Raw genomic sequence first — 14,009 nt, forward strand, 5'->3', positions numbered from 1 at the left:
TTTTGGTTACTTAGGCTAGTTCCCGCAACCTGTCCGTTTTCTAATCATAGTAATAATCTGTTTGTGTGGCCTCTGGCCGAGAGCGATGTAAATTGTCTCTCTCTTTCATATAAATTATATTTTTAACCCATACAGAATAATGTCACCACTGATCAGAGTACATTGTGTAGCGTCAGTGTCTCTAAGAAACCTACAACATTTTCCTCTCCATATATTTATGCTTCCAACATTTTGGGTTGCGACTTTTTCTTTCATTTTGTTGTCCCTAAGCCTATTCAGCCAACAAATGAGTAAGAACGTGAAGTAAGCTTTTTCGATGCAACTAGTTGCCACCATACTTTATACTGCCATCACAACACCGACCAGTTTATGTAATACCATTCATCAAATACGTTCCACTCGGTCGCATCTGATGAACCAATGTTCCGACACAGTTTGGAAGTACAATCTCCAGCTGATTCAATCACTCGGCAGTCACCACCCACTGAGTAATTAAAGGCACGACGTGTATGTGGAGTACCTTAGCGCTGAAGCCCATCGTCGACCACCACCCGATCGGTAAAACGCACATAGTTCGATTACCTCAAACCAAGCAGAAACTCCCGGTACAGTGGTGAGTTTACATTCAAATTTAAATCTGCCGCCGATTTCACCTTCTTCATGCTGGCTGGGTTCAGCTGTTCGCTCCAAGCCTTACTCGAACTTTTTTTTACTCGCCCACAAAGGAGTTGCGTGGCACACGCTTTAAAATTTTCTATTTTCCGATTTCACTTGATATCGAACACTTTGATGATACACCGTGAACAAGCTCGATCAAAATGGAAACCATCGTAAACTATCGGTTATGGTTTCCCAGGGCACAAAAAAGATGAAGATATTTTTCCCTTTGCTCGAAAGCGCATCAACGTTGTACACATGTAGGCACTGCTTATCAATACCGCAAGCCACTCTGCACCGCCCCCACAATGGGGGCAGCAACTTTGTTTTGAGTCGATCACAAATCACGCACGGACCCCACAGCAACGAACTGGACAGACACAACAGCGAACAACCGAACGATCCTGATACTTTGAATCGCGTGATTCTATCGAACCGACCGCCCCACGTGCTGCGCGCTGCTTCTGCTCGATAGCGAAGCGGTACGGCACGAACACATCTTATCCTATCCGAAACCAAAAGTGAACTAAAGGCTAACATTCCGTAAATAGCCAACATTAGCCACATGTGCAGCCGACGTTTTAGGGTGCGCATCTACCGGCTCTAGCTGTAGCTGCACAACACGTGAAGACGTAGCTCTAAATTTCTCTAATCAATGTACCAGAAAGCACAAAAAATGAATAAAAAGAAGATATAAAGACCGCACTCGTCCATACTACATTTTGATATTGTACTGTACCGCAGGCGTATACAAACCACAAATAAACATTGACGCGCACCTACAATCAACAACAAAGGAGAAGATAAAAACAAATCCACAATAATAGTGATCAAATACAATAATGATCCTCGCTGGCAAAGTAGACTAGTGCAAAACTGGTTGTTTGTGCCCTTCATTTCTATCCAGAGTATAGAAACAGCTTGAAGGTAGGCGAGCGCATCGAAGTTCGAGTTAGCTATGTATGTACTCGAAGCATAAACGAAAAACAACGCGAATGGATATGTAAATTGGGGATGCCTAAAAGTATTCAAAACTGATTGTGGATGCTACCGCACCACTTTCACTAGTTAAGATTGATATTTTAGCAGAAAGCAAAAGTATGTTGGATATGCTTTGAAAAAAAAAATCTATCAATGGAAAATCTCCATGATAAGTGTCAATTAGAGAATCCTTTTATGTATTACATAAACCATGGAAAAATATATGGTCAAGATAGAATACATTATAGATATTTCTGTAAATTGCTTGAAAACTCCAATGCTATTCAAAAACATTATTATGATATTCAAAAACAATCCAAACTAACTTGGAGTTCAGAACTTCAGGTCTATACTCATTACATTATTTTTTTCCACTTTACAGAGTAACATTGTATTATTAAATATGCTTAGTGGACCTAATATGTAGAAATTTTTATACAGTTTTAAGTAATACAGGCTCGTACAAACTGTCTTGGAGTTTAGTTCAGTGTTTAGTTTAGTGATATCTACAGCCATAGCAGTTAATATTTTTGAGCCCATATAGTTGACGCGGTGAACACACAGGTATTCACAAAGGCCATGCTGAGGATGACGGCTTCGATTCCCGGTCTGTCTAGGAACGTCTTGTAAAGAAAACATCCTTAGAAGCAGACTTTGTTCCAGGGGAACCGTTACGCCAAAAAGAAACAAATTACTTCAGATGGTTTTGAGAGGGTTGCAGGGTCTTTACTCAAGGTCTCAGGGGGTCCAGGAGAGTATCAGGTGCGTTAAGGATCCCACGTAGTTGAGGAGTTTCCGGAGGCATTTCAGGAAGTTTCAGATAGATTTCACCGGGTTTAGAATCGTTACTAGGTTTTGGGGGCGTTTTCGGGGGTTTCGGAAATTTTGATGTCAAATTATAGGAGATCAGAGGATTCCATGCACATATTGAAAAAAGAGTGTAAAATTCTGTGACATACACAGATCGAAATCAGAGTGTAAAATTGTTTGACATATGATGCCATAATACATCGACATTCCAAACTAAAAATATCACAGATGGCACTTTTTTCTGTGGTAGTATAATCGAATTTTCTCGGTGAAGAAGTTTTTTCTTAAAACTAACACTAAAAGTTGCCTTTTCAAACCATTGTTGGTTTCTAATCACTAACTTTTCACAAAACTATCAAGTTTTCTAACAATTAACGTTGTAGGCGATTTTTCCATACGATTTAACAGTTCTTGACTACCATGCTTCCGTGAGCTTGAGGTGAGAATTTTAGAAAGTTGACAACCGAGAGTAGCACACACGATGTATTGAATACAAGTGATGGTGTCGCCACCGGGCTTTCAGCGCTGGAAACTAGATGCTATAAAAGTTCTTGCATGCAATTTTTACTGCTGGCGCCAACTGGGAGCAATCAATAAAAATGTAAACAGCAGTCATCCCATTGGAGCGAGGGATATCACAGAAGTTTACATGACATATCTTGTAAAAGTAATGAAATATCATATAAACTTCCATTATATGTAATGTAATTCAGCATGACTCTGAGTGTTTACATGAAATATAGCACATATTTGCATGATATATCATGTAAACCATCATAACATAAAGTCTACATTACTAGAATGAAGTTTACATGACGTCTCATTCTCATTATTGTTATCTATGTGGATGTATTTAAGGGTTTTGGGTGGTCTCAGAAGGAGTTACAAGGGATCCGATGTAATTTCGATGGATGAAGAGGGTTTCAGAGCACCCAAGAATTCCCTGCAGCCACTTAACCGCCTCTCAAATCTAATTTAACACTCCTGCGTCGATGCTATTTTTCACTTACACGAACGTCTATGCCTCGAAAAAAGTTGGAACGCTAATTTCAACCTTCTATATCTCGGCCGTTACAAGTCCGATTTCAAAAATTTTTTTAGCAATGAATTTTTTAGGATCTCTGGATAAGTATACATGTTTTGAAAATTTTCTCTGATCAAAATTCTAATTTCTAGTACTAAAAAACCCGGAGCAAGTCGTTATAAATTTCGTAAGATTTTTATGTTCGAGCAGAACTTTAAATTTATCGCGATGACCACATGATTTTTTGATGGTGAATAGCCCACACGAGTGTAATAAGGCTATCAATGTGATTATAGTGATTATTTATCACTCAAAGCACTGCAATATATTCACAAAACTACGTATAATACAGAGAAAACCATATTATCTTTTGTAACTTCAAATTTGTCGCGATGACCAATGTATTTTTTTTATTTTAAAATGTGCGCATATACTTAAGGAAGAACTTCTCAGAACATTGTTGATATTTTTCTCTTCAAAGAACTACAAAAAATTCAGAAAACTACGAATTTTTCAGGAAAAATATACAATTTCGTTATAACTTCAAACTAATCTCGAATTCCCATACATTTTATGATTTTAAAATATTTGTGCATTTATCCAGAACAAGTTTGCAGAACATTATTGATACAAATCTGGCCAAACAACTACAAAAAATTCAGAAAACTACGATTTTTTCAGGAAAAATATACAATTTTGTTATAACTTCAAACTAATCTCGAATTCTTATACATTTTATTATTTTAAAATATTTGCGTATTTATCCAGAACAAGTTTGCAGAACATTATTAATATAAATTTGGCCAAAGAACTTCAAAAAAATCCCAAATTTACGATTTTTTCAGGAAAAATATACATTTTTGTTATAACTTCAAACTAATCTTGAATTCCCATACATTTTATGATATTAAAATATTTGCGTATTTATCCAGAACAAGTTTGCAGAACATTATTGATGTAAATCTGGCAAAAAAAACTACAAAAATTCAGAAAACTACGAATTTTTCAGGAAAAATATACAATTTTGTTATAACTTCAAACTAATCTTGAATTCTTATACATTTTATGATTTTAAAATATTTGCGTATTTACCCAGAACAAGTTTGCAGAATATTATTGATGTAAATCTGCAGAAGAGCTACAAAAATTCAGAAAACTACGATTTTTTTCAGGAAAAATATTTAATTTTGTAATAACTTCAATCTAATCTTGAATTCTCATACATTTTATGATTTTAAAATATTTTTGTGTATTTATCCAGAACAAATTTGCAGAACATTATTGATATAAATTTGGCCAAAGAACTACAAAAAATCAGAAATTTACAACTTTATCAGGAAAAATATACAATTTTGTTATAACTTTAAACTTATCTCGAATTCCCATACATTTTATGATTTTAAAATATTTGCGTATTTATCCAGAACAAGTTTGCAGAATATTATTGATGTAAATCTGGCAAAAGAGCTACAAAAATTCAGGAAACTACGAATTTTTCAGGAAAAACATACAATTTTGTTATAACTTCAAACTAATCTCGAATTCCCATACATTTTATGATTTTACAATATTTGTGTATTTATCCGGAACAAGTTTGCAGAACATCATTGATACAAATCTGGCCAAAGAACTACAAAAAATTCAGAAAACCACGATTTTTTTCAGGAAAAATATACAATTTTGTTATAACTTCAAACTAATCTCGAATTCCCATACATTTTATGATTTTAAAATATTTGTGTATTTATTCAGAACAAATTTCCAGAACATTATTGATATAAATTTGGCCAAGGAACTCCAAAAAATTCAGAAATTTACGATTTTATCAGGAAATATATACAATTTTGTTATAACATCTTATTGGTCTCAAAATCTTAGACATTTTATGAATTTAAAATATTTTCGTTTGTATTCAGAACAAGTTTGCAGAATATTATTGATATGAATGTGGCCAAAGAACTACAGAAAATTCAGAAAACTATGTTTTTTTTCAGAAAAAATATACAATTTTGTTATAACTTCAAATAAATATCAAATTCTCATACATTTTATGATTTTAAAATGTTTGCGAATTTATCAAGAACAAGTTTGCAGACATTATTGATATAAATCTACGATTTTTTTTCAGGAAAAATATACAATTTTGTTGTAATTTCAAAGTAATCTCGAATTCCCATACATTTTATGATTAAAATATTTGCGTATTTATCCAGAACAAGTTTGCAGATCATCATTGATATAAATCTTGCCAAAGAACTACAAAAAATCAGAAAACTACGAATTTCATAACATCTTCTTGATCACAAAATCTTGGACATTTAATGATTTTAAATATTTTCGTTTGTATCCAGAACAAGTTTGCAGAGCATTGTTGATATAAATATGACTAAAAAACTTCAACAAAAATCAGAAAACGTCGAGTTTTTCGGGAAAAATATATAATTTTATTGTGACTTCAAATTGATCTCGAATTATTATACAACCAGGAAGGGGCGTCGGCTTCGTGGGAGGCCGCGCACACGTTGGCTTTTTGCAGTTGAGGAGGACCTAAGGACTCTAAACGTTCAGGGCGACTGGAAGCGATTGGCCCAGGACCGAGGCCAGTGGAGGCGGATACTTCATTCGGAGTAGAATCTCCGCTACGAATTGTAACCCATCAAGTATCAAGTAAGTTATTATACATTTTATGATTTTAGATTTTTTGCGTATTTATTCAAAACAAATTTGCAGAACATTGTTGATAGTTAAGCTGCTAAAAACTACGAAAAATTCAAAAATCTACGAATTTTTCAGGAAAAATATACAATTTCGTTATAACTTAAAAATGATCTCGATTAACTATATATTTTATGATTTTAAAATATTTGCGTATTTATTCAAAACAAGTTTGTAGAACATCGATCATAGCTTTCTCCTAAAAGAACTAGTAAGAAAACTAGGAATTGTTCAAAAAAAATATTCAATTTTGTTATTACTTCAAATTGATGTCAAAATCCCATACGTTTTATGATTTTTAAGTAATTGTGTACTTAGGCAAAACAAGTTGCACAACATTGCTGATATAATTCTGCCCAACAAACTAAAAAAAATACAGAACACTACGATTTTTTCAGGAAAAATATACAGTTTCGTTATACTTTCAAATTGTTTTCAATATTTCATATATTTGCGTATTTATCTAAAATATATATGCAGAACATTGTTGATATTATTCGGACAAAAACACTACAAACAATCAGGAAACCATGAATAATTCCGGATAATTTAAAATTTTCTTATAACATAAGATTGATATAATTCTGGTCAAAGAGCTACAAAAAAAATCAGAAACTATGAATTTTTCAAAAAAAAAAACAATTTTATTATTACTTCAAGCTGATCTCAATTCTTAATTCATTTGATGCATCCAAAATTTATGATTAAAAAATGCCCATTTTTCCGAAGCAAACCTCTGTTGATATTATGCTGGCAAGAGCACTACAAAAATACAGAAAAATACATTTTTTTCTGATGACGTACATTTTAATTATAATCAATTATAAACAATTTTAAGATTTCAACATCCCATACATATAATGATTTGAAAAAGTTGCATATTTATACAGAACAAGTATTTTAAAAATTCGTAGTTTTTTGATTTTTTTTTGTAGTTCTTTGGAGAGAAAACTATCAACAGTGTAACGCCAACTTGTTTTGGATAAATACGCAAATATTTAAAATCATAAAATGTATGCGTTTTGGAGATCAATTTGAAGTTATATGAAAATTGTATATTTTTCCTGGAAAATATTTTGTTATTTTTTAAAGAGAAAACTATCGACAATGTTCTGCAAACTTGTTATGGCTAAATACGCAAATATTTTAGAATCATAAAATGTATGAGAAATTGAACTCAATTTGATGTTATATCGAAATTGTACATATCTGCTGAAAAAATCGTAGGTTTCTAAATTTTTTGTAGTTCTTTGACCAGATTAATACCAATAACGGTCTGCAAGCATGTTCTGGATAAATACTCAAATATTTTATAATCATAATATGGATTGGATTCCGAGATTGGTTTGAAGTATAACAAAATTGTATATTTTTCCTGAAAATTTCGTAGTTTTCTGAATTTTCTGTAGTTTTTCTGGCAGATTTACATCAATAATGTTCTTCAAACTTGTTTTGGATAAATACGCAAATATTTCGAAATCATAAAATATATGAGAAATTGAAATCAATTTGAGGTTATATCGAAAATGTATATTTCTGCTAATAAAAATAGTAGTTTTCTGAATTTATAACGAAATTGTATATATTTCCTGAAAAATTCGTAGTTTTTTGATTTTTTGTAGTTCTTCTGCCAGATTTACATCAATAATGTTCTGCAAACTTATTCTGGATAAAAACACAAAAATTTTAAAATCATAAAATGTATGGGAATTCGAGAATAGTTTGAAATTATAACGATATTGTATATTTTTCCTGGGGCCCATATAGCCGAGGCGGTAAACGCACGGGTATTCAGCATGACCATGCTGAGGGTGACGGGTTCGATTCCCGGTCGGTCCAGGATCTTTTCGTAAAGGAAATTTCCTTGACTTCCTTGGGCATAGAGTATCTTCGTGCCTGCCACACGATATACGCATGCAAAATGGTCATTGGCAGAGGAAGCTATCAGTTAAAAACTGTGGCTGAGAAGCAGGCTTTGTCCCAGTGAGGACGTAACGCCAAGAAAAAGAGGAGAGGAGGTATATTTTTCCTGAATAATTCGTAGTTTTCTGAATTTTTGTAATTCTTCTGTCAGATTTACATCAATAATGTTCTGCAAACTTGTTCTGGATAAATACGCAAAAATTGTAAAATCATAAAATTTATGGGATTTCGAGATTAATTTGAAATTATAACAAAATTGTATATTTTTCTTGAAAAAAAATCGTAGTTTTCTGAATTTTGTGTAGTTTTTTGGCCAGATTTATATCAGCATGGTTCTGAATGAATACGCATATATTTTAAAATCATTAAATGTATGGAAATTCGAGATTAGTTTGAAGTTATAACGATATTGTATATTTTTCCTGAATAATTCGTAGTTTTCTGAATTTTTGTAGTTCTTCTGCCAGATTTACATCAATAGTGTTCTGCAAACTTATTTTGGGTAAATATGCAAACATTTTAAGATCATAAAATGTATGGAAATTCGAGATTAGCTTGAAATTATAACAAAATTGTATATTTTTCCTGAAAAATTCGTAGTTTTCTGAATTTTTGTAGTTCTTTTGCCTGATTTTCATCAATAATGTTCTGCAAACTTGTTCTGGATAAATACGCAAATATTTTAAAACCATAAAATGTATGGGAGTTCAAGATTAGTTTGAAGTTATAACAAAATTGTATATTTTTCCTGAAAAAATCGTAAATATCTGAATTTTTGTAGTTCTTTTGCCAGATTTACATCAATAATGCCTTGTAAACTTTTTCTGGATAAATACGCAAATATTTTAAAATCATAAAATGTATGGGAATTCGAGATTAGTTTGAAGTTATAACGATATTGTATATTTTTCCTGAATAATTCGTAGTTTTCTGAATTTTTGTAGTTCTTCTGCCAGATTTACATCAATAGTGTTCTGCAAACTTATTTTGGGTAAATACGCAATTATTTTAAGATCATAAAATGTATGGAAATTCGAGATTAGTTTGAAATTATAACAAAATTGTATATTTTTCCTGAAAAATTCGTAGTTTTCTGAATTTTTGTAGTTCTTTTGCCTGATTTTCATCAATAATGTTCTGAAAACTTGTTCTGGATAAATACGCAAATATTTTAAAACCATAAAATGTATGGGAATTCAAGATTAGTTTGAAGTTATAACAAAATTGTATATTTTTCCTGAAAAAATCGCAAATTTCTTAATTTTTGTAGTTCTTTTGCCAGATTTACATCAATAATGCCTTGAAAACTTTTTCTGGATAAATACGCAAATATTTTAAAATCATAAAATGTCTAAGATTTTGAGACCAATAAGATGTTATAACAAAATTGTATATTTTGCCTGAAAAATTCGTAGTTTTCTGAATTTTTGTAGTTCTTCTGCTTGATTTTCATCAATAATGTTCTGCAAACTTGTTCTGGATAAATACGCAAATATTTTAAAATCATAAAATGTATGGGAATTCGAGATTAGTTTGAAGTTATAACGAAATTGTATATTTTTCCTGAAAAAATCGCAAATTTATGATTTCTTGTAGTTCTTTTGCCAGATTTACATCAATAATGTTCTGCAAACTTGTTCTGGATAAATACGCAAATATTTTAAAATCATAAAATGTATGGGAATTCAAGATTAGTTTGAAGTTATAACGAAATTGTATATTTTTCCTGAAAATTCGTAGTTTCCTGAATTTTTGTAGTTCTTCTGCCAGATTTACATCAATAGTGTTCTGCAAACTTATTTTGGGTAAATATGCAAACATTTTAAGATCATAAAATGTATAGAAATTCGAGATTAGTTTGAAATTATAAAAAAAATTGTATATTTTTCCTGAAAAATTCGTAGTTTTCAGATTTTTTGTAGTTCTTCTGCCTGATTTTCATCAATAATGCTCTGCAAACTTGTTCTGGATAAATACGCAAATATTTTAAAACCATAAAATGTATGGGAATTCAAGATTAGTTTGAAGTTATAACAAAATTGTATATTTTTCCTGAAAAAATCGTAAATTTCTGAATTTTTTGTAGTTCTTTGGCCAAATTTATATCAATAATGTTCTGCAAACTGGTTTTGGATAAATACACAAATATTTTAAAATCATTAAATGTATGGGAATTCGAGATTAGTTTGAAGTTATAACGAAATTGTATATTTTTCCTGAAAATTTCGTAGTTTCCTGAATTTTTGTAGTTCTTCTGCTAGATTTACATCAACAGTGTTCTGCAAATTTGTTTTGGATAAATATGCAAACATTTTAAAATCATAAAATGTATGGAAATTCGAGATTAGTTTGAAATAATAACAAAATTGTATTTTTTTCCTGAAAAATTCGTAGTTTTCTGAATATTTGTAGTTCTTCTGCTAGATTTACATCAATAATGTTCTGCAAACTTGTTCTGGATAAATACGCAAATATTTTAAAATCATAAAATGTATGGGAATTCAAGATTAGTTTGAAGTTATAACAAAATTGTATATTTTTCCCGAAAAAAATCGTATTTTCTGATTTTTTTGTAGTTTTTTGGCCAAATTTGTATCAATAATGTTTTGCAAACTTGTTCTGGATTAATACCCAAATATTTTAAAATCATAAAATGTATGGGAATTCGAGATTAGTTTGAAGTTATAACGAAATTGTATATTTTTCCTGAAAAATTCGTAGTTTTCTGAATTTTTTGTAGTTCTTTAAAGAGAAAAATATCAACAATGTTCTGAGAATTTCTTCCTTAAGTATATACGCACATTTTAAAATAAAAAAATACATTGGTCATCGCGACAAATTTAAAGTTACAAAAGATAATATGATTTTCTCTGTATTATACGTAGTTTTGTGAATATATTGCAGTGCTTTGAGTGATAAATAATCACTATAATCACATTGATAGCCTTATTACACTCGTGTGGGCTATTCACCATCAAAAAATCATGTGGTCATCGCGATAAATTTAAAGTTCTGCTCGAACATAAAAATCTTACGAAATTTATAACGACTTGCTCCGGGTTTTTTAGTACTAGAAATTAGAATTTTGATCAGAGAAAATTTTCAAAACATGTATACTCATCCAGAGATCCTAAAAAATCCATTGCTAAAAAAAAATTTGAAATCGGACTTGTAACGGCCGAGATATAGAAGGTTGAAATTAGCGTTCCAACTTTTTTTGAGGCATCGGCGTTTGAGTGTTAATGCCCCTGAAAACCAGCCGAAAATTTTAAAATGCACCTGAAACTCAATTTAACATCCTTTGAAACCTCCGAAAAGCTTCTGGAACCCCCAGTAGCGCCCTTGTAACGCCCGTGAAAAACGCAAGAAACCTCCTCTTTCTCGCGAGTTGGACAGCCATGGGCTTAGCCAGAGAAGACAACAAAAAACCTTTCCTTGGAAATACTTATAACACAAAAATAATCAACTGTCTTCACAACCCGGGCGGAGGTCGCCATTTGGGATTCCAAAATGGCATAGGATATCGGGTTCGACCTCTTCTCACTGATGCTATGTTCAGACTGGAAACTGAATAACATGTTATTAAAAGTATCAGCCTGTATAACACCTTCAAGATAGTGAGATGATATTGGCTTGATCGACGTTTTTCTTGGTGAAAATTTGAATAACATGTTATTCAGATTGCAGTGTGAAAAAAGCGTGAGGCAGGTCATAAATATTCCATACCACTGCAACGATGGTGATTATGCTTCTTGGAGCGCACAATTCCCTAGTGAAATTTCCGAAGCAACCTATTGATAAATTTACAGAGAAATTCCAAGAAAAAAACATCTTGAGCATTTTTCATAGAGGAATCTTTGGAAAAAGAAATACTAGAGGAGTATTTGAAGGAATTTCCGGAGGGAAAGAATTATAGAAAAAAAAACCTGTCCCGGCAAACGTCGTATTGCAATTGCTGTAGTGGATTGACATTGAGCTCATTTCCACGCCGCACTCTAGACTAGTTTCACTGCGACCGTGGTGCACTTCTTCTTTGCTTATAAATAAAAGTATGTATTTACACAAGTTTTCCACTTTTTCATTTAATTTTTGTGAGTTTTTCTATATAAAAACACAGCCGCCGTGAAGTCTTATGGAACTGCAAAATCGGTTCATCCATTCGTAAGTTATATTACCTAAAAGAGAATTCAAACTCATTTTTATTTATAAAGTTGTGGACAATTTTGAGGTTAGCTTCCATTAGAGTCTTCTAACGACATTCCTGTAAAACACGGAAAGCGTGATGACATCACACAGATAAAAATAATGACATTTACACGTCATGTAAACTTCATTTTAGTAATGTAAACTTAGTGTTATGTTGGTTTACATTATATATCATGTTAATTTACGTTATATGTCATGTAAAAACTCAGAGTCATGTTGAATTACATGACATATAATCGAAGTTTACATGATATTTCATGAATTTTAAATTATATGTCATGTAAACTTCTGTGATATCCCAGGCTCCAATTATGTGCATCATATGTCACAGAATTTTACACTCTTTTTTCGATCTGTGCAGACCTTTTTTTCGACGATATCTATGATTGATCAGCCTTTACTGCTGAGTGCATTCAAAATGCAAATACAGTAAGGACCCGATTTTGTCAGCCCCTGGTAGGCTGACAAAATCTGGACATTTTTTAAAATCATTTTTTTATTCATGAAAAATTGTTCTGAGTACGTCAGAGACGGAGATAGGTGTGGAGGGTCTAATTTGGGTTCGTTCAATGAGGGGAGCCAGCGCTGTGTTACACTTCATACACAATTTTAAAATTTCTCTTTCAAAAATAGTTATGCGGTGGATGGATAGCGGATAGGGTCTAAAATTGCCAAATTTTGCTTTACGTAATATTTGAACGAACCTTTTGTGGTAAAAAAAATCGAAAGGGTGTTAAGGGCACAGAAAAAATGGTATTTAACAAAGTTAACATTCAGTGCTCTTTTACAGCAGAACTATTAAATCTTTTATTCTTTTTATTCTTGTCATAACATCCCTACTGGAACACAGCCTTCTCTAAGCTTTGCAATTGTGGTCTACAGAAGACAGTTGACACTGGCTAGCGCAGTTCAAATCATAACATCTAACTTTAGCTGTCAACGAATGAAAATGAACCAACATCTGGTTGACAAGTATACTCATACTGTCCGAATTGGCTACGCCTTCCGCTACCTTTCCAATTTAATTTCCAGAGCCTTATTTCTAAAGAATATCTGGAGAAATCTTTGAAGAATTGTTCGGGGAAATTTTTAGAGGATCTACCCGAGGATATACGTAACGTAACCCTCAAGACATTCCCGAAGGGATCCCGTAAGTAATTTCTGCAAAAACCTTTACAGGATCTCCGGATAAATCCCTTAAGTAATTTCTGAAAGAATCCTTATTGCAATCTCCGTAGAAGTCTCTAGAGGCATTTCTTTAGCATTTTCTGAAAAATCATTGAAAGAATCCTTATTGCAATCTTTGAAGAAATCCCCTTGAGAGATCTCCCCTCCAAAAGTACTGGGGAAATATCTGGAGCAATTTAAGGAGTATCCATAGTAGAAATGAATGGTTATTTTGATTTGATTGTTCAATGATTTTCGTAAAGAAATACCAAGAGGTAGCCCTGAAAAAAGGCACACGTTCTCTTCCATTTGGGAAATTTGTGCTTCCGTAGATTTATTCATGGACTAAAGCACGTAGTAATTCATATAGTAATTATTATTGCAGAAATATCTACAGAATTCTCTGAATATATCACTAAAGGAGTTCCTGCAGAAATTAGTGGATAAAGTCCTACAGGAATACCAGCAAGAATTTTTTTTTTTTAAAGACGCGGACACCGTCTTCAGCCAGAGGCTGCACAGACTG

General features: G+C 32.2%; 1 protein-coding gene across 7 annotated transcripts in view; it reads right to left on the reverse strand.

Annotated features, from left to right (window-relative positions):
* The window catches only part of LOC109402320 (uncharacterized), a 397,433-nt gene that overhangs the window by 179,891 nt on the left and 203,533 nt on the right, over nt 1-14,009 (reverse strand). Inside the window, exon 1 of one of the 7 annotated variants that reach the window (XM_019674972.3) lies at nt 583-1,674. The exons of 5 other annotated variants lie outside the window; for them this stretch is intronic. In XM_019674972.3, coding sequence (XP_019530517.3) covers nt 583-662 — 80 coding nt within the window. In that variant the 5' untranslated portion in view covers nt 663-1,674. Of the gene's footprint in view, nt 1-582; nt 1,675-14,009 lie in introns of those variants that run through there. One more of the 7 variants, XM_062860915.1, reaches the window with a different exon arrangement.

This window comes from Aedes albopictus, chromosome 3, assembly GCF_035046485.1.
Source record: "Aedes albopictus strain Foshan chromosome 3, AalbF5, whole genome shotgun sequence".
Lineage (NCBI taxonomy): Eukaryota > Metazoa > Arthropoda > Insecta > Diptera > Culicidae > Aedes > Aedes albopictus.